The following is a 25697-nucleotide window of genomic DNA, read 5'->3' on the forward strand; positions in this document are numbered from 1 at the left end:
TTAACCCTGTCGTGCACACAGCCCAATGTGTTTGACCTCCAATAAAAATGTCTCATGTAAACACCTTGCATTGTTATAAGAATGGGACACCATTTTATTTTAATTGGGTGTAATTAATAAAAGTTGGGTGTCAATAGCAGCTCTCCAATTTTCTTCTTCCTATTTTCCTGTTTATGGATAAAGGGTCCACGTGTCCTTGTAAAAACCGTTTCCACAAGACAAAAAAGCTTTGGATTATGAGTAAATCTTACCCAAAATCCAAAGGGAGAATGATTTGGTGAACTCGGAGTCATTTAATTTCCAATGATCCCACTCCAAAAATTGCCATGTGACACTCTTTTTCACCTCCTTTTAATGCACCCTTGGTGGACCCACACACCAAAAGTCATCATCAAGGTGATATCAACCCATTTGATTTTAAAAATCGTTAATTAGGCAGAATTTGGTGTATAATATTCACAAGTTGGTGTGAGTCCATCAAATATTTTATGGGTCAGTGGGCCCGAGACATTGGTCCAAAACATGCTCACTTTTGTTTTATCTCCAGCATTTAATCCTAAATAATCGTTTATGATTGTTTCTTTCAATGTTTAGTGAGTTGGATGAAAGCTGGAAGGTTCCCACCAAAAGCGCCTTATCCAAACTGCTTTGGTGTCTGTAGGTACATCACGTGTGAATCGTGTGGTTGTAATATAAAATTAGAGTTTTGATTCTGTATTCTCGTCTCATTGTAACTATTCTGCTTATACTTAAATGGGTAAGAATGAGAGTTGATCAATACCGTCTATTCAAAATCTCTCGTATCTCTAAAAAAGTCAGTTGATCATTTAATCTTTCCACGTAAATCAAAACCAAGTGATGCTGTTTGTCAACAATTATTAGTTATGGTTGTTATATTACCAACCTCAAAAACAAGATTGCACTGTAAAAGGTGGCCCACCAATCATGCATAAATTCTAGGAAAACTATGGAAGCGGATCCCCTTTAACACATGGTTATTGCAGCAATCCTATAGCACATTTTAAACGGTTGGAAAAGCACCACATTAGTTATCAAACATAAAATGCCGTTCATTTTTAAAGACATGGATCTCAATCATCGTTTTAAAACTCAGTTTCGCGTCTCATCTAGGCCTGAGATCGACAAGTCTCTGACAAAATTCCAATATGTTTGAGACTTCTCATTCAAAAATCAAAAAATTGAATTTGAGGTATTAAATCCCGATAAAAAAAAAGTGACTGTGAGTTGATCTCGTTCACCTCCGATACCGAGTTAACTCGGATGATACATCTTAGTCTCGGACGAGTTTTAAAACCATTATCTCAATAAAAAATAGAAAAAACTAATTTTTTTGATTTTTTTTTTTAAATAGACCTAAGTAATGATCACAAGAGGCTGAGATGTTGATTTAAACTAACATAAAAAAAACCTCTCTCTCTCTCTCTCTCTCAACCGTTTAAAATGTGCTACAGAGAATCCACTTTCAAAAATTATATTTTAAGGAGGCCTTGGCCATTACACTTAACACTCGTTACCCAAGCCCTTAGTTACACTTGGGCTTATCTGACATAAGCCTGATGAGGATTAGATCTGGTCTAAGATACAATCCGCTTCTTCTTTAGGATTGGATTAGCGCTCATCCAAACCATTCTATACCTAAAAAGGAGTGTACTATTTCATCTTTATTACAAGTGGCCCACCAATTAAGGATTAATTAGGGTTCTTCTCCTCAAAATCCAAAAGAACATATGTTTACCAACATTTACATGGTTGATGATCAATTGAATATTGTGTGAAAAAAAAAGTGGTGGGTCATCCTCATTCTTTCTCAAACCATTTTGGAAGAAAATATACGACATTTCGTGGGCCTCACCAACTCATCTTATCAAAGAGATGTCATCGGACAACAAAATGGTCTTCAAAGTCAATGAGCAAGAGAAAAGTCTTCCCAATCGGAACTAAAATCTTGAGATCAGAGATCTCAAGATGTGGTCAAGAAGCCATTGATATATCTAGTGTAGATTGATGTTAGTGGGTACAATCTTGGTCTATAGGATCCATTGGTCTATGTCATAAAAAAAATTTATATTTCTCTAAATCCAAGGTACAACATTAAGACAAACACCAAATGCATAGTTAAGTAATGATCCCCACTAAGCAACAAAAAGAGAAGAAAAACAAGCATATTTATATCAGATCAGAACAGAAATAACGATGGAGTACTCAAGGACAAGAAAGGGTTTCTAACATAGTTTTAAAACAGGTATCTAATCTTGTCTCATACGAGAACGAACAACAAAGCCTTACCGCAAAGATCAGTTTCATACACGTCGAAGCATTTAAATTGATTTAAAACTTAGATGCTTAGTCAAAAAACTTAATTTATATATATATATATATATATATATATAATATATAGATATATATATAGATATATATATATATATATATTATATATATATATATATATATATATATATAGATATATATATAATAAAAGCAAACCTAGGTTTATGGCATCACCACGCCTAGACTTTCACAATAAAGTTAGGTGTTGTTTGTTAAACTGAAAGAAATAAGTGTTGAATAGCATTAAACACTGAAACTTATAAGCGTTGAATTTAAGTGCTGAAAAAGTTGTTTGTTTAGATGTTGAATCATGTTTGTTACACATTGCTGAAGCTAATAAATTGTCTTTGTTACCATTACAATCATATAATACATTATTTGCATGTTTCAAATGCCTATTTTTTTATCAAACACAATAAAATATATTATTTATTATAAAATTAAAATACAATTCATTTTTAAATAATAAATAATACTCAAATCTTCAAGTTATAAATAATAATTTCTATTTAATTAAAAATAATAATGTCATACAAGTCACCAAAATTTAAAATCAACATTAAAAGAACTTATTTTTGAATGAATAATTTTTTATGAAAATAAATGATGTGTAATTATAAAAGCACCCTATGAATTAATAAGAGCAACCCACACCATAGCCAATTTTTTTTGTTTTATATGGGTTAAAGTTTTTGGAATGAACAAATTTTTAGTGAAGATGATCTATATGATCTAGAGATCATCCTCACCAAAAATCAGTCCATTTTGAAACTTCTAACTCGTCAAAAATAATTTTCAAAAAAAAAAAAAAAAGGACGATTTACGATTCTTGAACTTATTTTGATAAGGTTAGAAATTTCAGGATGTGCTAATTTTTGATGAGGATGATCTCCTCATTATAGAGATCATCCTCATGAAAAATCAACTTATTCTAAAACTTTTAACCCATATAAGACAACATAATTTAGCCATGATGTGGATTTATTAATTTGTTGGGTGCTTATATTCTAATGAAGAGATCATCTTCACCAAAAATCAACTCATTCCAAAACTTTTAACCAATATTAGACAAAATAATTTAGCCATGGTATGAGTTTATTAATTTGTGGGGTGCTTATACACTTATTCATGGGATATAAGAGATAATATCCTTTTAAGAATAATGGCATACTTGTCCATGCTCAAAAAAATGAAGGACATACTTGTCCGTGTTAAAAAAAGCGAAGTGTTTATCGCTTCAGCACTTTTTTTCAGCATCAAAATAGTGCTGAATTTTTTTCACTTATTTTCAACAATAAGCGCTGAAAATATAGAGCAAACAAGCATGTTATTTTGACAAAAAGTGCTGAATTTAAATTTTTTCAGCAATAAGTGCTGAAAAATAGTGCAAACAAACACTGCCTTAGTTGGTCATCATTGATGTGTGATAAAAAAAACGGGTGTGTCAATACAAGCTTTCAAGTTAGAACCTCTTGGAAACCTTGACCCTGCCAACACAGAAATACCACAATCCTGCTATACCATAATGATAATAATTTTATTTGTATTTGAGAAATTTAAAAAAATCCACATTTTGATTTTAACTACATACAAGTCACTCAGTCATGCCAAGTATGTCAGTGCAGACAATTTAAGACAGCAGATTACGAAAAGGGAGAAACAACAACTAATACAACAGCCATTGAAGCTTTTATACCAAGGGCAGCGATGAAACTAGTCGAGCGGACAAATATTTCTCAAGAAGAATTTGAATCCCTCAAAAAGGAAAGATATTACAAGCAACCTACTCGTCTACTCGTTCCATGGGCATGCTTTCTCAAATTCTTCTTGTTCTTTGCGGCATAAGTCAAACTCATTTGTGTGGTAATACATACAACCTGCGTAAGCATCCATCTCTTTTGTGCACCTCAGGTGAAGACTTTTCAGCCTGCAACAAAGGAATCGAAGATAATACTTATGGCAAGAACACAAGTTATGTTGCAGCTGTTCTCAAAAGGTTATCTACAAAGTTAAAGAAGATTGTGCGACAACTCTAGTGCCTAAATACCATGAAAGAGGGATGCTAACAGTGGGAAATGTGAACTTGATCGAGTCTGAAGTACATCTTACGAGCTATATTACCTTATGGAAATTTGAAAACAGTACAAGGATTGACGCGGGTGCATCATTACCTGTTGTCAGCTAACTATCTAGACTTTCCTTGGGATATATGGAAACCATGTCAGAAGTCCATGTAGAAAAAATATCGGGGAGTTTGAAAGGTAAAAAAACAACACAAGGATTGAAGCAGGCGCATCCTCTCATATTTTTAGATAACTATCTAGGCTTTCCTCAAGATGTCAGAAGTCCATGTAAAAAAAATCATTGGGGAGCCAAAGGACACTTGCCACTACTTTCTCTCTCTAATATAATAAAATCGAAGGCTTCAATGAGATGTTAACATCCTTCACAAACATGTTTCTTCTATAAATATGATTCAAATATTATTTTTATTATCTTTTAGAACAAAAAAAACAAGGGTTTTATTGTCATTGTTCAATAACATTTTACAAAACAATAATCTATAGAAGAAACATGGTTGTAGAGGATGCTAATGCCACAATGAATATTTAAATGTTAGCATGCATATATACATGGGGAATGTTAATGTCCAAAGCTTCATGGGGAGATTAGTATCCTCCACAACCTTGGATTTTTACAAATATACCTTAACAATGCTCTAATATTGTCTTTTAATCCAAAATAGTAGGTTTGGTTGTAAATATCCAACAACAATTTTGTAAATATCACAAAGCATTTAATGTAAAATTATTTTTCCAAAAAATTTCCTTACAAAGCACTTATTGTTTTATGTTTTAGTCCAACAAAGAAAGGTTTTGTTATCATTATACAATGACCCTGACATAAATAGCATTTCTTAGAATGATATTACTAAATTGCCATTGGATAATTACAACAAAATTTGTCTTTTGGACTAAAAGACAATAATAAATACTTTCTAATGGAATTTTCAAAAGGAAAAAAAAACTAAATTCTTTGTGATATTTATAAAATTTAATTTAAAGGAAATTTTTGAAAAACCCAAGATTGTAGTAACATCCTCCTCTAGGTGTGTTAATGGGTTAGTTACTACTAAGAGCATGACGGAACTAGAATTGATACCCATTATATTTTCTCAATTTCGATTTCTATTGGTTCTAGTTCTCAATTAGTTTGATTTTTTGGACCCAATTTTAATCGGTCCAATAAAAAGGAATACCCATTTGGTTAAATGGGCATCCATTGACACCCGTGAAACCTTGGATGTTAGCATTCTTATATATATATATAGGGGGCAGTTCGTGGGACATCTCAAAAACTGGCTGAGAAACCAATGCGCGTCAGTCGTTCAATTTAGGGAAAACAACGACCTGAATCGTGGGAGACGTCAAGTGCGAGACAGCTAACAACGAAACTCATTTCTTTTAAAACATTTGAGGTATTTCCAAATACCTCCCTCCTTTTTTCTTTTTTTAAAAAGGAAATAAACTCTCTTATTCTCTCTCACTGTCTCACACGAATCCAACTCTCTCTCATTCTCTTCTCTACTGAAATCACACATAGAGAATAGACGATTAGAGCTCTCATAAGACTCTCTCTCTCTCGATCGATCGACGGCTTCAAAGTCTCTCTCTCTTTCTCAAACGATTCGAGAGAAACTATGAAGATATGCAAGTCATTTTTTATTTATCTATCAAAGAAATTGTGACCAGGTGAGTATGCAATCAGTTTGAAAAAAAGGTATCTCAAATATTTACCAAAGCCATGAGAGATCCATTGAAAAAATAATAATAAGCTTCATACAGGTTTAAGAATCAATTTGATAAGGATGGATAAGCTGAACTTATCATCTCCAATATTTTATTTTTCCAATTTGATCTAAGATTCCATTTGTTCATAAAGCTATTAGCTCAATCACAGACATATTTGGAACAAATAGTTAATTTTAAAAGAACTTATATCAGCATCTATCAGGTATGAATCAATCTGATTCAGAAGAGAAAGACTTAGAACCAGAGTATCTCAACTTCAATCAAACCAAAACACCTTAATAAGTATGCAATTAGGCATGGCCCATGAAGTAGAATGGAGAACAATCTTGACTTTGCCCAACTATATTCCACTACCAATCCAAGATGTGCTTGAAATAGATCTTATTTTGATGATCAAGAGAAAGAGATCGAGAGAGAGAGACTTTGAAACCATCGATCGAGAGAGAAAAGGAGAGTCTTGTGAGAGCTCGAATCGTTTATTCTCTGTGTGATTTCAGTAGAGAAGAAAATGAAAGAGGGTTTATTTCCTTTTTTTTATTTAAAGAGGGAGGTATTTGGAAATACCTCAAATGTTTTAAAAGAAACAAATTTCGTTGTTAGCTGTCCCGCACTTGATGTCTCCCGCGATCCAGGCCGTTGTTTCCCCCAAATCGAACGACTGACACGTATCGGTTTCTCAACCTGTTTCTAAGACGTCCCACGAACCGCCCCCATATATATATATGGAAATGTTCAAAGCTTCACGAGGACGTTAGCATCATCCACAACTTTGATTTTCTGAAAATCTCATTAAAAATATATATTTTTTTCTCTTTTAATGCAAAACGTAAGGGTGTTTTGACTATTGTATTATAAATACTTTTATGAAAATGTCATTGCAACAAATACTTGTGTAATGAGTGCAATAAAAACTTTAATAAAAATGCATTTGTTGCATAAGTATAAATTACAATATCAATTTTAATAAAAGAAATTATTATACAATGATATAAAATACCCATACTATTTTTGCACTAAAAGACAATATTAAATGTATTTTAAGGGCATTTACAAAAAATCAAAGTTGTGAAAGATGCTAATGTCCACACACACACACATCATCGAAGTTTTATCCCAACGATTAGGGACCAGCAAAACGAGTCATGTCCTCTGTTCAATTTTATCTAGAGTCACATCATCTATTATTGAAAGTGTGTTCATATCCACTGTCACCATCTCAATGAACGTTCTTTTAGTCCTTCCTCTCAATGTTCTCGAACCTTTAACTTCTATGTTCTTTTTAATAAGGGCAGCAATCGATCATTGTTGAACATGCCCAAACCATCGCTTGTTGGAGCTACTCACAACATTTTCTTGAATGCTTTCATTTCTAAATTTACCTTTCCTAATATTTCCACTCATCCATCACAACATCCTAATTTATGCTACACACTCAATTCAATGGTATGATGCTTCTTGACTACCCAACATTCAGCTCCATAAAACATAGCTAACCTTGCATTATAAAATTTTCGCTATAACAATGTGATTGATACACGTCAATCACATAACACTTCAGAAGGAATCTTCCACTTCAACTATCCATCTCAATTTTATGAGTAGCGATTTCCTCAACCTCTCCATCCCTACATAAAATAAAACAAATGCAACGAAAATTGTCGTTTCAGGGTATTTCTATACCAACAATTTTTATGAGACATTCTTTTTTCACGGATGTCAACACTAAATTTACACACTGCATACTCAGTCTTGGACTATTTAATTCTGAAAAAAGGTTCAAGAGAAACAACAATATCTTTGGAAAATGACTGGTTTAAGGATGACAGTTATACCCTCATTTATAGGTAGAATAACTGGCTCACTTAATAGAGTTATAGTCTAATTTGTTTAATGTGAACTTCAAAATTCTGAACAAAAATGCAGCCAAGGACTCATAGTGTAACACTTTGGTGTTTGAATATATTAAGGTTGGCTCTCCACAACCTTTGTAATTAGAACCATATGCTGCAAATGTCTATTTAAAAAGCATAAGAAATATGGTAAAGTAAGAGACAGATTAGAACTATGTCCATTTGGTGTTTGAATGTCAAACTGATCTTTAGTAATGCACAAGTCCTTATGAAATCTTTAACCCTTTAATGATGCACAAGATAAAGTTTTTAATCCTTATGCTTTGAGTTGTGGTCATCTGTTCTGCAAAGGTTGTGCCTGTTCTACAACTTCTATGATGATATTCCAAGGCCTTAAGGCCACACCTCTGGAAGTAAAGTGTCATGTTTGTAAAGAGGTAATATTACCTTGATTTCCTACTGCAAAGGTCCCAATTTTATGTCAATTCTTCTTTCACAATTTTATAGTTGTGATTTGGTTTTCCTACTCTGGTACGCTATGGGGGGATTTCTGTCTAAATCCCTCGTGATTTTCCCAAGTTAACTTGATGGTCCATTTAGTGAACATTCACCCCCCCCCCCCCCCTTTTTAAATTGGCGAGATTGATGATTCAGATTGTCCAGATCGAAAATGCAAATTATTGATATTAGAGATCAAAGATTGTAAACTGTCAATCTCGACATTTGAACTTGAATCTTCAAGATCGACATTCAAATTTTAGAGATCTAAGATTTGAAGGGTAAACTTTTGCAGATTTTTACTGAAAAATCAAATTATTGGAGGTTGCCAGCATCCCATGCTTGCATTGGACGTTGGCATCTCTTTCTTTCTTTTTTCCTCGTGCATGCACTTATATCATGGTATGACCGTATGAGATATTGACCTATGCGGTCGACTTACTTTTTTATCATCCTTGCCTCCAAGCACATCAGATATATACTTCAATGCTCATCCTCTAGTTCTCTTTTTCCGTTATTGACCAATCATCACCCTTTTATAGATATCTTGAGATCCCCCAGTAACTACCAAAGCTCCACAAACTTCTCTATGGTCTAAAATTGATATGGATATGGAAAAAAGTTAGTCTATTTTTATGACATCCCTATCTCCAAAACAAAGCCAATGATTCAATACTTGAATTGATTCTGTATTTCCATTTAGCAAAGTTTGCGTGAAAGCAATGAAGCTAACAATGAAAGCGACATTACAAATCACGAGTACTAATAATTCGTAAGGGCATCCAATCAAAACGCGTTTCATTGTCTAAATTAGTCATAAAGACATCCACCATTCCCTTGTACTTGAAACGCAGATGGTCAAACTATAAAAATCATTGCACCATTCCATTATCTTAGTATGTAATAATAACAATTATTTTACATGTCCCAAATTTAAACTCTTTTTCTAGTAGGGGTAACCGTGTTGCTTGATATTACAAAAATCACCTAGTCACATCACATAAATATTTGAAATGTCCACAACTTCAATCATCTTATAAAACTGTGATTGACCTCTCCGTTTTTAAAATTTCTAACCTTATCCAACAATGCGTTCAAATCAATTGTGACATGGATGGTCCACAAGGAGAATGCTAGCGTCTAATGTTTCATTGAGACACTAGCATCCTTTACAATTTTTCTTTTCCGATAATACTTTTGATTATTTTGTCTTTTAGTGAAAAAGGTCAGGGTATTTTAGTACTTGTGCAATGATATTTTTGTAAATGTAAAAAACTCAATACCATTTTTGTAAAAGAATTTATAACATTTATGCAATAAATACTTTTACAAAAATACCATTAAATTTTTTAATCCTTACAAAAAAAAAAGTCATTGTACAAGGTAAATTACCCTTACCTTTTGCACTAAAAGACAAAAATGAACACTTCAAAGGTATTTCGAAAAAATCAAAGTTATGGAGGATGCAAACATCCCCATAAAGCATTGGATGTTAGGATCCTATGTGGTTTAAGATTCTGACATATATGGTTGACTTACTTCATCATCTTTGCCTTCTAAGAGCATCGGACATGTACTTCAGAACTCATCCTCTAGTTCTCTTTTTTTCCTTGTTGATCAATCATCACTCTTTTTTGGATGTCTCAAGATTTCGGTTGTCCAACCACAAAAATTTCGTACATAACTTTTCTTCTTAATTTATGAAGTCCACTAATACTAGAGCAAAGCCAATCAATCAAGTATTTGAATCAACTATGTACTTTTATGTAGAAGAGTTTACAGGATACCAATGATGTTGGCAGTGAAATTGAAATAACGAATCATAAGTATCAATATTTTGTAAGGGTATCCAATCAATTAGATACTTAAATGAGACTAGTTTCCAAGGATATATGTGCTCGATGTTCTAACTCCAACATCAAAACACAAGGCAGTGTCTACATTAGGCAGAGAGAGATTGGTGAAAATGTTTTCTCCCAAAAAATTAACTCTCCATATATAAGGAAAATTGTAAAAAAAAAAAAACTTGTTTTAAAAATTAATAAAAATAAATAAATTTTTTTTTATAATTGCCAAAACCAACCTAAATATGTACTTTAAATGCTGAATTTTATTTTATTTTTAAATATAAAATAAAAAACCAAATTTCAACACTTGAAGTGCCGATTCTTCTTTTCTTCTCTTCTCCTTTTTCCTTCTCCGACGACAAAACTTCAAGAGGCAAGATTCATACATGTTTTTAAAAAATCAAGAACTAGATCTTGATACATATTTTTAAAAAAATCAAAAAGATCTTCATCATCTTTTTTATTTTTATTTTTTAAATATGTATCAAGATCTTAATCTAAATCAATCAAGATCTAGTTCTTGATTTATTTATTTTTTAACATGTATGTGTAAATCTTACCTCTTGAAATTTCGACAATGGTGGAGGTGGAGGTGGAGGAGGAGAGAAGAAGAAAAAAAGGAGAAAATCATAGAAGAGAAGAAAAAAAGGGGGGGGGGGAATTTGCAGGAAAAGAACAAAAAAATTTCGACACTTCAACTGTCAAAATTTGATTTTTATTTTTTATTTTAAAAATAAATAAAATTCAACACTAAACGTACCGATTTTTTTTAATAAAAAAATAAAATCAACACTTTAAGTGTCGATTTAGGTTGGTTTTGACAATTATTAAAAAATAATTTTTTATTAATTTTTAAATTTTCTTTTTTTTTTATAATTTCCCCCCATGCAAGCATCAGGTGTTGACTCTTGTACTTTGGCCAATTATCTCAACCGACCTTTTTTCCTTCAATAAAATGATTCTACTTGTAAAAAAATGCAAACATTAGACGTTAGCAACCTCCAAAACCATGTTTTCCATAAAAACCCCTAAAAAGTTACATATTTTGTATTCCAGTAGCAAAAAACAATGACATTAAAATCATTGTTTAATCGCATCATTGTAATTTGTTTGAGATTTTATTATACATATAAGGGATAATTATATAAAAAATCAAATTTAAATATTAATTATTAAAAAAAATCAATTTTTGTAAATTTATCAAAAGGAATCTATTTCGACAATTTAAATGCCGAATTTTTTTTAAATTATTTTTTTAATCAATGTCAAAAAGATCTTTCTGACATTAGATCAAAATGTATTTTATACAATGTCAGAAGGATCCTTCTGACATTTAATTGAAAAAACAACCAATTATATAAAAAAGATTCATATGGACACCTCAAATACAATAAAAAGATCAATATTTCTCAAAAAGGATCTCTTTGTACATAGAACTACGTACACTTGAAGACAATGGCATGAATATAATGTCAGAAGCAGCCTTTTGACATCAGATTAAGATGAATCTTTTTATACAATTGACTATTTTTTTTTAAATTAAATGTCAGAAGGATCCTTCTGACATTATATAAAATATATTCTGATCTAATGTCAAAAGGATCATTTTGACATTGATTAAAATAATAACTTAAAAAAATCTGACACTTAAAATGTCAAAAATTTGATTAAAAAAATAAAATAAAAAAATTCGATACTTAAACCGTCGAAATAGGTTCCTTTTGATAAATTTATAAAAATTGTTATCTTTTTTATAATTAATATTTAAATTTGATTTTTTTCCATCAGACAATGACAATGATGACATTGCTTTTTTACTACTAGAAAACAAATATGATAATTTTTTATAGATATTTATAGAAAAACCTGATTTTGGAGATCGCTAATATCTAATATTGCAGTGAACACCACCATTCCCCATATATAAGTCTAGTTAAATCATACTCATTTTTTACACCTAATTCTTACACTTTTGCAAGGGTCACATGGACATCATGTTGGACAATCCAACTGTACAATGGATTGTCTTCTCCATGATGATCATCACCTAAAAAAATTCTATTCCAATATTATTAACCATATGAAACGTTGACTAAAAGCAATAATTTAACTAGATAATCCAAAATTTTCAATAAAGTCAACCTTTTCAGGAGGTTAGAAAATTTGAAATGGATTGAATTTTTGTGAGGATAATGTCCATACTTTAGAGAACTCATTATGCGTTTAGAATGTCCAACATGATCTCCATGTGGTCCCTACAAGTGGGAATAAAACCTAGTACTAAAAAAGGGCCTCTCTCTCTCTCTCTCTCTCTCTCTCTTTATATATATATATATATATGGACACGCTAGACAAACAACGTTAGAGAGAATGCGACCTAATAATGTCAGTTGTTAGATAGAGTGCTAGGATCTAATTTTGCATTAAACTAAATAATTTACATGTTTTTTACAATGCCCCTCTATAGATTTCTCTATTTACAACGAGATACCTCTTTAAGTATCTACTTAAAACAAAAAAAAATGGAGCTCCCCTCTTCTTCCTCTCATTTTCTCAAAACCAAAGAGAACCCAAACCATAACTCCTTTTTCTCTTACTGAACTCTCTGATCTCTCTCGAGCTTGGGAATTCAGAGAGAGAAGAAAGATTTTTAGGATTTAGGTTTTATTTTGAGATAAAGTAAAGAAGTAGATGAAAAGAGGCTCAATTTTTGTTTTGTTTTACGTTTTATATGGAAAGAGGGAGGTCAAACGAGATAAAGATGAGTTGAGGGAGGGCGTTGTAAAACAACGATAACTTTAAGTAATCTACGATTAGATCATGTGTTAGATCAAACACAATCTAATGGTTGGGATCATTAGGTCGCATTTTGTCTCCCTAACGTTGTCTATCGAAGGCATCCCTATATATATATACATACATATATATATATACACACTAAAGTTTGCCCACGCCACTTTGGGGTTAAAGAAGAAATATAGTAAAGTAAAAGAGTATTATTGAAAAAGGGGGTAAAAAGATGAATGATAATATAATTGAATGGATATTATTGAAAAGAAGAGGGGGGGAGAGAGAGTAAAGACAATAAAGTTGAAACAGGAGAAGAAGAAAGGTAATAAGGTGAATTAATGCAGACCTCACTCCATTGTAGTTGAATGGGACGTTTATTCCCCACAAAACTGTATCAACGATGGGATCCACAGTTGTGTTTTATTATTTAAATCTATATAATAAAATACAACTGTAGGGCCCACAGTTGCTACAGTTTTGTGGGAGGATAAACTTCCCATCCAGCTACAATGTTGTGAGAATAAACATCCCATCTAGCTAAAGTTTTTTAGGGCCCACTTCATTGCTATTACTATTCACCCTCATTAGACACCCCAATTTTGTACGAGCCCACTCAAGAAAGACCCATAAAAAGTGTATTCCAATATAGACAAAAAGCCCACAACCCAAATACTAAAAAATACATTGTTTTGCTCAAAAAAAATGTCTAAAAGTCATTATTTAGCCCATGGGTCCAAAATAAATGCGACGTGGCCAATTTTTCATGAGTCCATACATTTGCATCTCATTTCTAAGCTCATCCACCCTTTCGGACTCACTTAAATTCTTAATTTAAGCCCAATCCTGAATCTTTCTAAGCCTATTATCAATCTAAGTCGAAATTCAACCACATACCCAAGTCATAGTCTACTCTATTAACTCAAGTCAAGATCTAAAAAATCCCTAACTACATTCAAAATTTAAATATTCTCCACTCATTCCATGTCCTTGTGCTTTCTCTACTATCCATTAAACTCTTACAAACATTCTCCACTAACCACATATTTTTTCCACTATAAATATTCCAAACATCCTTTACTAACCACATTTTTTTCACTATCCATTAAAATATTTCAAACATCCTCCACTAACCATATGTTTTCATTAAAAAAATTCAAATATTCTCCCCATCATATGCTATCATGTCTCTATTCCATCAAGATTACACATGTCGCTCATTCATCCACCCTCCCAAAATCTTAAAACATTTTCCTTTTTTACCTTCATGAATTGAAAAATCTAAAAAGAAACAAAATAAATCTCTCATCCTTTTCTTTTCCTTTTAGGGTTGTGATCAGGACTGAAAAATATATCTTTCAAGTCCCTAATAATTGGCTAGTTAACAGACTTTCCAATTAAATCCCGAGAATTACATCAAATAAGTAGAAACATGATGTGCATAATTACCGTAAATATCGTTAAATCCTTAATTTTATGATACATTTGATGATGCGTGTTAATTTTGACAGAACCATAATTAGAAAGAGAAGGGATGATACGAAAGAAAGCGAAGAATTCAAGGATTTTACGAGTGAAAAGCTATGGTCAAAGTCAGAAGACCAAAGTCAAAGGACCTTGTACAACCCAAGTTTAGGTTTTTGGACTTCTCTCAATTAAGTTGTAAAGCCTTTGGGCCTCTTTATTAATTGCATTCAAATGGACCCTAAATCCCAAAGTTAAATCTAAAGGCCAAAATCAAGTCTTACCCAACTTCAACTCCATTTGACCAAAGTCATGGAAAAACTCCCCATCACCTCTTTGTCTCCCACCAAATGGCCCCTCCTAAATCCTATAAATACCACCCCAACTCCACACTTTAGAGTTACACCATGGCACCTTGATTTTTTCATTTCTCTCTCTCCCCCCATCTTTTTCTCTTTATTTTCTCTTTGTAATTTAGTTTAGTTTTGATTATTGTAAGAAGGGAGATTCTCAACGACGTAATGCAAGTTCAAGATTAATCGAAATTCATTTTCTCCAACTCTATCTCTCTGTTCTTTTAATTTTTCCATGTTGAATTTGCAATGATCGACTAGACTCTTCCCGTCCAGGGAATTGAGGAAACTGTGAGCAAATTAGTAATAATGAAGTGTTTAATTTATGGTCAAAACAATTAATCCTTACAGATTAATAGGTCTCACTTCGTAAAAATCTTGGTACTTAATTTCTCTAAATGTTATTTTCTTTATCTTTTATTATGTGTTGTGATCCATCATCATTGGGTTAAATCCCATTATGATCAATGCTTGAAGTAATAAACAATCATTGAAAATTATCACATCATAGGGGAATGAGACCTTGGACTATCGGATCATTGGACTTTTGGACAATCAAACTTAAAAACCTATCTTCCAGATTAAGAATCGGTGACTCGGTCTTCATCTAAGTAATCAAAGAACATAAAATTAAAGCAAAGCTAATTACTAACTTGTCTCATGGTGAATTCAATCTCCTAGATTCTTTACTCGCTTACTTATTTACTACATTTATTTTTTGCAATTTAAATTTGAAGCTCATAATTCAAAAAATCGACTTCGAAACTTAATTGTTTTTCTTGTTAATTTTCATTTTATTTTGAACCTCGTTTCCTTGTGGATCGACCCTTTGCCAAACCAAGAAGGTAAAAATTATTTTTTCTCATTTACATCAACAAAGAAGTATCATTCTACGACGAACAGGTTGGACCATTCTACACCCAACATATCATTCTAAAAATCTATAAAATTTCTCTCATAACACTACTCATGCTTTCAACCCCCCATCTCGATTGAATTATGATCTTGATTTTTAAGTGTTGAGGGTTAGAGTTTGAAGAGGAATTTGTGTAGGGATTTAAGGTTGAGAGGGATTTGAAATGGGGACATGAGAGCACAAATTGTGTTATGGGAGAGGGTCTATAGGATTTTAGGATGATATTTTGGAGGTGAAAAGTCCAACCCTAAAAACAAAAGAAAATGACAATTTATTTTATTTATTTTAGATTTTTAAATTTCATATGGTAAATAAAGAAAATGTTTTAGGATTTTGGGAGGGTGGATGAATAAGTGACGTGTAATCTTGATGGAATAGAGACATGGTAGCATGTGATGAGAATATTTGGATTTGTTTAATGAAAGTATGTGGTTAGTGGAGAATGTTTGGAATATTTTAATGGATATTGGAGAAAATATGTGGTTAATGAAGGATGTTTAAAATATTTTTATAGATAGTGAAGAAAATATGAAATAAGTGGAGAATATTTGAATTTTGTAAGTGGTTAAGGATTTTTTAGATCTTGACTTGGGTCAACGGAGTAGACTTTGATTTAGGTCAATGAAGTAAGATTATTGGTTTGAATATATGATTGGATTTCGACTTAGATTGATAATGGACCTAGAGAGGTAAGGAATTGGGCTTGGAATTGGATTGGGCTAAGTTAGGAATTTAAGTGGGTAAGCTTAGAAATGGGATCCAAATGCATGGATTCGTGAAAATTTTGTCACGTGACATTTATAGTGGACACATGGGCCGAATAATGGCCCTTCATCTCTACTATCAAGAAAAAAGTTCAAATATTATCTTCTCTGATAGCCGTCAACTTCTCACTAAAGACAACTCCTTTGTATAATTAAAAAGCATACATCTTAAGCAAATCAATTCCAGAAGATATGGTCGTGATAAAGAGGAATGATGCATAGTATTCATGTTGCCAACCCCAACATCTACACAACCAAACACAATTGTGGGTCCCACTCTACTACAGTCTGCTACAATTTTGCGGTGAATAAGCGTCCCACACCAGCTACAATGAAGTGAGCTCCACACTACCTCACTTTATTACATTTCTTTTTCACCCCTTTCAATTTTATTATCTTTTCTCTTCCCCCTCCCCTCCTTTTTCAATTATGTCCCTTTAATTATACTATATTTCCTCTTTAGCACCTCATCACTACAGTTTTGTGGGACATAAAGATTGAGACAAATAAGTGGGGTTCACACAACCCCACTATACTGCCTCCCCCTCCCCCTCCCCAGCACACACCCAACTTTACTATCTTTCGTCTTTTACCCTTTAACCCAAAAAGGATGCCCGTGCAGTTTCCCCCTTTTAATGTATATATATATGATAAAGATGAAGAATTCCAAAATACACATTATTTTGGAATAATCTCCAAGCCTAGACTAACTAATATGATTTCATCTGCACTTTAGCAAACTAATGTTTCTCAGAAATGAAAGCTAAATTATATTATTCTAATCAAAACAATCACATTAAAATCCAATATCCATCCAAAATGTGCATAATCATCAACCCTGTTGAGACATCTATTTATAGATCTTTATCTCTCTAATTTCAACCTAGAAAGAGAATCAAAAAAGAAAAAGGGAAAGAACCTAATTTCCCCAAAAAACTATGCTTGAGATTTTCTTCTTAAACAATCTAGGTTTAGAACAAAAAAAATCAAATTTTCAAATAACTAAGAGGAGGAGATTAAGGATCCTTACAGGCTCAACGCACAACGTGTTACCTCCTGGCCCTTATCGAGGCATTTCTCCGGGTTGGAATCGTTCTTCTTGCAATTGATGAAGGCCATGTTTTCTCCTCTGCATTTCGTTGCGATGTGCTTTGAGGACACCATGAGTACGGAAGAAGTAGGGATCGGATCCTTTACTGTACCAACACTGCTCTCCATCTTCAATTCGATGGTCTCTGAGAGTAAAATCGATATTTTAGGGTTAGGGTTTCTAAGCAGAAGGGGCCAATGTTAGATCTAAGAGGAATCTGATTTCTGACATCTGCGACCTTTGTACTCTCTATGCCGGCGGGTCAAATCCGACCCGGACCAAGTTCTAGATCTAGTTAGGTCCGATTGAGCTCATTAATGTGGGTCATCCGTGCCGTAGGTGGGACTTGGGAGTGTGGTTTCAATTTGAGAACTTATGTTGGCACACCACTTTTTCTTGTAACATGCCAAATAAAGTAACAAATATATAGATATTGGTCCCGTTCACCACCCAACGCTTTACCCTACACTTTACCAAGCATGTTTTGTCCTACATGGGTTAGAAGTTTTGGAATATGCTGATTTTTTGTGAGGACGATCTATATGGTGAGGAGATCTTCTCACCAAAAATCAACCCATTCCAAAACTTCTAATCCCATAAAAAATGATTTACAAAAAAATGGATGGTCCACAATTTTTCAACTTGTAAACATGAGACTAGAAATTTCGGAATGGGCTGATTTTTTGTGAGGACGATCTATATGGTGAGGAGATCTTCTCACCAAAAATCAACCCATTCCAAAACTTCTAATCCCATAAAAAATGATTTACAAAAAAATGGATGGTCCACAATTTTTCAACTTGTAAACATGAGACTAGAAATTTCGGAATGGGCTGATTTTTTGTGAGGAGGATCTTCTAATCGTAGAGATCATCCTCACCAAAAATCAGCCCATTCCAAAACTTCTAACCCATGTAGGACAAAACACGTTTGGTAAAACATAAGGTAAAGTGTAGGGTGTTGAACATTTCCCATAGATATTTCCCAAAACAACTTTTGCAAAAATTCCAATTCGAGTGCACTGTTCATTTTAATTCTGAAAACATGTTTTTTGAGCAAGTTCGCTAGGAAATTTTTTGGTAAGAAAGTAACAAACTCGCTAGTAAAATCACATTTTGGGAATTAAAAATGAACAGTGTATCAAACTCAAAATTTTGTCATATTCAACAAACGAAGCAGTAATTTGCTCACATATATAAGTCAATGACTAAGAATAAGTAAAACCCTCAATGCCAATAGAAACTCTCTCTTTTTCTTTTTTTCTTTTTTAAGTGATTTTTCCTTAAACGTGTGCAACTTTTGCAAAAATTTTAATTCCGAGACATTGTTTATTTAATTCCCAAAATATGTTTTCGAATGAGTTTGCTAGTTAAGTATTTTAATTTAAAATGACGACCTTGCTACTAAGAAAGTGACGAACTCGTTGGTAAATTTAAAGAATAGATATTTTTTATTTTAAAGTGATGATCTCACTGATCAAAAAATTATGATCTCACTAATAAATTTACAGACAAATATCCTTGTGTTTTTAACGATGAGATTGTTGGTAATTATCAACGAATTTGTCACTTTTTATTAGTGAGATTGTCACTTTAAATTATAATACCTAATAATGATAATGAACTCGCTCGAAAACATGTTTTGAGAATAAAAATGAATAATGTACCGGACTCGAAACTTCATCGTGTTCAATACACAAAACGGTAATTTTCCCATTTTTATTTAGATTTCTATTTATTAGATTTAGGATTTTATATGTGTCTAATCTTAATTGTAAGCAACTGGTAGAGTTGTTTGAATGTATTACACTGCTTTGTAACGTTGAGATAATAAGTTAAACCAAGCTTTTGTAATGTTTGAATGATGTGTTTGAATTTTTAATTATGGTCTGATAAATAATTTAAGAAATCAGGTGTAATTAGTACAAGTTGGGATGCAATTAACAGTCCACAACTATCATCAAAACACCTCATTCCTCTATCCGGACTAAAATGATAAACCTAAATTTCATTCCCGTCCATAATTTTAAATCCTACTTTTGCATCATGTCTCATTCACAAACAATACCAAGATGATTCAATATCTTTAGATGATTTTGAAGTTTTTGGAGATCTTTGAATCATAAATAAGAAGAAAAAATACAATCTGATTATACTATCTCGTTTTGTTCATGAATGATATGGAGATGACTTAGGTGATTGATTATCTCGATCTTAAGCAATTTTTAAAACTATGCACTCATCCCCAAATCTAAATTAATCCATTCGAACCCAACATGGTAATTCACTATTCTATCATAGTAGTTCGCACACAATAATCAAATTAGTCTAATATTCAATTATAAGAGCTCCACAAAGAATTGAGGTACATACTTTTAAAAAATATATATAGTATTACTTTGTCAAATTATTGACTGACTTGGGTGTTAGGATGTACCTTGGGAAATCGATGGATCACCCTCAAGAAACTACTCTAGACAAGGTGGGAGATTTTCTAAAAAGATACCCCACAACTTTGTTAGATGAAAGGGGGGATTTAAAGGAAAATTCAACAAATAGAGGTTAGAGAGGAATTTATTATGGAGAAATTGAGTGGGAAAAGAATGTTAGAATTTGGGTCTGACCTCCTTGAGATTTTGGAGATGTCCAATGTGAGATTATTGAGGATAATGCTGAAATAACATTATAATGTACATCGATTGTACATTCTGATGTGGTGGTGCACACATAACCATAGATGATTTTCATCGAGATACGAGGGAATAACATCTATGGTTATGTGTGCACCGCCACATCAAAATGTCAGAATCTCGATGAAAATCATCTATGGTTTTGTGTGCACCACCACATCGAAATGTCAAAATCGATGTACATTTCAATGTTACTTTAGCACGACTCTAAATAAAACCATGTAAACAATTTGACTTGTCCGATATCGAGACAAGATACTTGGTTCTAAAAACTATGTTATACATTTTTGCTAGGGTAATTATAAAATCACCCCATGAATTAATAAGGGCAACCCACATCGTAATCGAATTATTTTATCTTGTATGGGTTAAAAGTTCCAGAATGAGTTGATTTTTGGTGTCATGATCTTTATGATGAGGAGATCCTCCCTAACAAAAATAGCCCATTCTGACACTTCTAACCACATTGAAATAAGTTCAAGAATTGTGAATCATTCATTTTTATTTTATTTTATGGGTTAAAAGTTTTGGAATGAAATGATTTTTGGGGAGGATAATCTCCTCGTCACAAAGGTCATCCTCACCCATTGTTTAAAATTTTGTTTCATTTCAGAATTTCAACATTCCGAGATGACATGAGTATAGAATTGAAACATTACAAGTTTCATTTGATTTTTCTTAAAAGAGTGATATCTTGATCATCTTTACAAAGAAAGAGAGAGAGAGAGCAAAAAGCACCTAGATAGTCGGCATGACACAAACATATGCCATCGGAGTTTAGGTTAGTCAAATCTTTCTTCTTCTCCCCTTTCTCTCTCTGAAAATTGAAGTTAACAAAATGGAATAAGTTATTTGATTTTGTATTTTAAGGAAATCAACTCTGACTTCTTATTTTGAGAACCATTGGGCTTGTCTTAAAGTTTGGATGATTTATCCACTTTCTCCTTCATATTTTTAAAATATTTGAGATGCTCCTATCTTTTTAAAGAATGAAATGCCGCATTGGCTTAAGGTTTTTTCTAAAAGACTTCTTTATATATTAATATTAATATTTTGAAATGTCTTGTTTGTCTTGAAATTTTTCGATAAAGTTTCAGTACCGTTTCAAAAATTTTGGAAAAATCGAAACGATACAAAAAAAAAAAAAAAAAAAAAAAAGAGATTTTAAACCATGTCCTCACCAAAATTCAGGTCCTTCAGAACTTTTAACTCTTATAAGACAAAAAATCTGGCTATGTGTGGGCTGCCCCTATTAATTCGTGGGGTGCTTTTATAATTACCCATTTCCTTTTCCCTCCCCCTCTCTCCCACTCGAAGGGATTTTGGGTTTAGTTCCATCTCTAACGGCCGCCACGAGAACAAGAGGTAAGTGAGATTCGATCTTTTTTTTTTTTTTCAGTGTTCTTTTGTTCCATCATTCTATTTCAGATGAGGTTTTTTTTTTTGGCTAACCTATGTGCAGCCAACATATGTTCTCAACTTATAAATCTAAATTTATACTGATTAAATGTGAGCAAAAATTCTCCAAAAAAGTAAGCCAAAATGAGAAGGAAGTTCCACGTCTATGAACAATTGTACCACAATTTTCACCTGTATTTTGCTAATTGCATGAGCATTCATATCTCTTTGAATTTGTGACTTTTAGTGCTATCTGGGTTCCAATAAGTTTACAATTTAATATTTTCTTAGATTTTTTTAATGTTGAAAAAGGACCCATTTGCCAATAATTCTTCATATGAAACCTACGAAGAGTTTTACTCATCGCTTCGTGGTATTTGGTGTTGTAGCTTTGCTTTCTTGTCTGCATTAAAACGCATATTAGCAACGTTATTGGTTTTTTGATTGCTTTACATGTTGTAATCTGCACTAGAACATCATGGGGGTACCCCACAAAGACCTTAAAACTTTGATTGTGCAAATCAACAGTTTTGGTGAATTTTGTTCTTAGGTCTACCCTTATATTGAGCAGGAGCCTGGTGTTCCATCTCTATTACACCACTTTGAATGGTGAGGTTCAACTGATACGCTCCATGTGTTTTATGTGTGAGAACTGTGAGGTTCTTGCTATCACAATATTCTAACCTTAGCCATAGAGGTACTCTTTTTGGAAATCATCGAACATATTGTCACCATCATGGCATTCACGAGGTTTTTTTCCCGAACCTTTGCTCCATAAAATTCCAACCCTTTATTGTATTTGAACGTGAATTCCTTTCGTTGTGATTGAGTGGGTTTGACTCCATAAGAATAACTACTTTGAATCCACAAGTTCTCCCGAGGTTCGAACACTTGCTCTGATACCAAGAATTGGCGTTGGACAACCAAGGTTCAATTGAAGTAGAATTTGAACAAGAATTTAGGATTTAAAGGAGTTGATTGAAGAATCTTGGGTTACTGGACTTTTAGTGAATAACTTTAAAACAATATGCATATAGTAATTTACACTGATCTGTGTGAGAGGTATTGTGAATTTTCTTGTATTTTAGTTAGAAAAACAATTGTGTTTTATGTGATTCCTTTATATATTAGATTACTATGGGTGGTATTTGTGAAGCATGTAATGCCCGAGTGGTGTCATTGCTTGAGGTATTCTGCAAGTAATAGAGAGGAATGTTAAATGGATATTGATTAAAATAAGAAATAGGTACTAATTGGGTTACATAAAACAACTATATTAGTCGGTTCCACTAGTGCTAGTAGTAATAAATAAAGTATTTGCGACTGCTATAGCAATATAAAAATAAAACTAAATAAATCTAAATGATTGCTAATCAATGTTTAAAAGAGGAGAAAAAATAGCAAGTACCACACCATCTCTCTCTATTATTCTGTTTTGTGATAATAGGTAAAGATTGCTTATACCATTTTATCGTGTTATGGTTGTACGAGTAATTTTTTAAAAAAGCTATTTTCTTTTTTTGGCTTAACACAACAGATTATGATAAAATAGGTTATGGGGAATTTTTTGTCGAGAAGGCAAAACATTTTGATGATTCTACCTTAGATATGAATCTTATTGGACCAAGAGAGGTCTATATCGTTTTTGTCCATTTTTATTAAGGTTTTAATTCCATTTCATCAGAGATACTCGCGTCAATGTGGGAAGATGAAAAGCAGCTCCTCTCTTCCTTTCTCTAGGTCAGAGGTCAACTCAGAATTTCTGAATGATTAGGTTTTGACGAGCCTCAATCACTTACTTTTTGGACTTACAGAATAAGGGAACAATCAAAGAAATTTCTAAATTGGATCCTTCTAGTGAGTCTTGATTAGTTTCATTTTTGGCCTGGAAGACCTCCTCAACAGAACCTGAGGGACGGTCCATCTGAACTCTCCAAGGTTTAAAATTTTGGATGGAGTGAGGTGCTACTCGTCACTGTTGGTTCTGCTTTGTGGATTTCTGATATGATTCACCTTTGTGAGTAAATTATCCAAGTCGTATTTAGTGTCAAAAAATGTGACAGCAAATGGTAGATACAAATCTACTTGCCCAAATCAGTATTTGATTCAAGGTTCAGTAGACACGCCAAACAGTGCAATCAGGATACAGGTTTGGAGAAAGACTTCTTAACATTCGTTTTTTTTTTCTCTATACAAGTCAGGTGAGGTTCTTGATCCCAGGTCTGTGGTATTAAAACTCGCAGACTTGACGACTCTAAGAATTTGAAGTATCAGTCACCAGGTCGTATCCATGTGTCAGGCATACCTATATGAACTAAGAGTTGTGATGAATGCACGCGGTTTTTAGTATGCTGCTGATGTGGCAAGGGCACAAAACCATAGATCTTTTTCTTCGGGATGCACAGGAAAAAGACCTGCAGTTCTGTCCCCTTGACACATCAGCCGCGTACAAAAAACTCTGTGCATTCATCATTATTCATGAACCAAAGCATTCCAAAAAATCACTTTCATATATGGAATATGCTATATGAAATGTGGCATATTGGGTTTTTGGGGTCAGTCTATCAAACACGTTGTAGCTGTGTCAGACAATGACACACATATCCGTGTCTTTGTTACGATCATCCATTTTTTTTTTGTTGCTAAGGTGCTTTCCATCATCCTGTCACGATGCAAGCGTTCCTTATTCGTGAAGCATATTTTTCCAATGTACTTTTACTTTGTGGGGCTGGTCTTTGAAACATTTTGAGCATGGTAAAACAATGGTTGCACTCTCCTACATTTAAGCTGTCAATGCCTGCCCCTTCTAAACCATGGTTATGAACTTTCCATTTTCTAAATGTTGAGTTCGTCTAAACCAGAGCGAATATATTTTTTCTTCTTATGAAGCATTTGGTTTTTTTTTTGCAGATTTGATTGGATTTTTTTGTGGTTTCTGAAAAGGGATGGGTAAGGCAAAGGGTGGTTCAATATTCATCAGGCTTGTCTCTGCTGCGGGGACTGGATTCTTTTATGTGAAACGGAAGAACCCACGTAAGATGACAGAGAAGCTTGAGTTTCGAAAGTATGACCCTCGTGTGAATCGTCATGTTCTTTTTACAGAGGCAAAGATGAAGTGAGAACCCTCATTGATCTTTGAGAGAAAACTCTTTGTTCCCATGTGATAGATTTCTCAGCTAGTTTACTTGTTTAAGATTTTGTTGGCTACTTCAGTATTTATGTAGTTGTTAAACAGTTCATACTTCAAATTGCTGTATAGTAATAAACATGGATGGTGCATAAGAGATCTCTTATGTTTTGGCATAAGAGATCTTCTGTTCTTTAAGATCACCAATCAGGTTTGCAACTTAGATGGACCCAGCACGACCATGGTTCTGGCTTGGCTGCATATTTTCTACCCTAGGTTGGGATTTTTCAGATTTCAATGTGAAGTCAAGTTTAGCTTGGGTCGTAGTTTTTTAGGTTGGTCTCTTCCCCTACCCTCCCTTTTTTGTAGCACTATGTAACCTTCACATTTTTTTTACTTCGCCAATCTATATATCATTACTTTCCAAGATAATGTTGAATAATAAAAATAATATTTTGTTATTATAAAATTAATTGATTTAAAAGCACTAAATGCATCCATTCAAAATGTAATTTTATAATTTAAAATAACATTTAATAGGAAATTTGAATCAACAATACACACCCTTCTTTCCTTATGATGGTATGGGTGAATGTATGTACTAAATACTGCATTATGGAGGATATATTGGTTTTGATATTCAGAATTGAAGGACGACATCAAATCAATTTATTTTTCGCCCTAGATGCATTCTCCTTGGGGGCTGGGGTTGGGTGAAGTGGCCAGCCCGGTGTGGTGGATCCAACGAGGTAT

General features: G+C 33.1%; 2 protein-coding genes across 5 annotated transcripts; one reads left to right on the plus strand and one right to left on the minus strand.

Annotated features, from left to right (window-relative positions):
- Positions 1–3851: 3851 nt before the first annotated feature.
- Positions 3852–17997, minus strand: LOC147402371 (NADH dehydrogenase [ubiquinone] 1 alpha subcomplex subunit 8-B-like). The gene is made up of 2 exons (XM_086443994.1): positions 17671–17997; positions 3852–4276 (listed from the first exon to the last, which is right to left on the minus strand). Exons 1-2 carry the CDS (start codon positions 17856–17858, stop codon positions 4141–4143), a joined length of 324 nt encoding a protein of 107 aa, XP_086300120.1. The 5' UTR covers positions 17859–17997; the 3' UTR covers positions 3852–4140.
- Positions 17998–21085: 3088 nt separating this feature from the next.
- LOC147402372 (uncharacterized) lies at positions 21086–25163 on the plus strand. 4 transcript variants are annotated; one of them, XM_086443998.1, is made up of 2 exons: positions 21086–21200; positions 24728–25163. In XM_086443998.1, exon 2 carries the CDS (start codon positions 24763–24765, stop codon positions 24934–24936), a length of 174 nt encoding a protein of 57 aa, XP_086300124.1. In that variant the 5' UTR covers positions 21086–21200; positions 24728–24762; the 3' UTR covers positions 24937–25163. The 4 variants fall into 4 exon arrangements, with proteins under 4 accessions (XP_086300124.1, XP_086300122.1, XP_086300125.1 ...); XM_086443996.1 differs by lacking the exon at positions 21086–21200 and adding an exon at positions 21646–21784; XM_086443999.1 differs by lacking the exon at positions 21086–21200 and adding an exon at positions 23496–23557.
- The last annotated feature ends 534 nt before the right edge of the window (positions 25164–25697 follow it).

Source organism: Akebia trifoliata, chromosome 5, assembly GCF_017979445.1.
Source record: "Akebia trifoliata isolate Shusen 1 chromosome 5, ASM1797944v1, whole genome shotgun sequence".
Classification (NCBI taxonomy): domain Eukaryota; kingdom Viridiplantae; phylum Streptophyta; class Magnoliopsida; order Ranunculales; family Lardizabalaceae; genus Akebia; species Akebia trifoliata.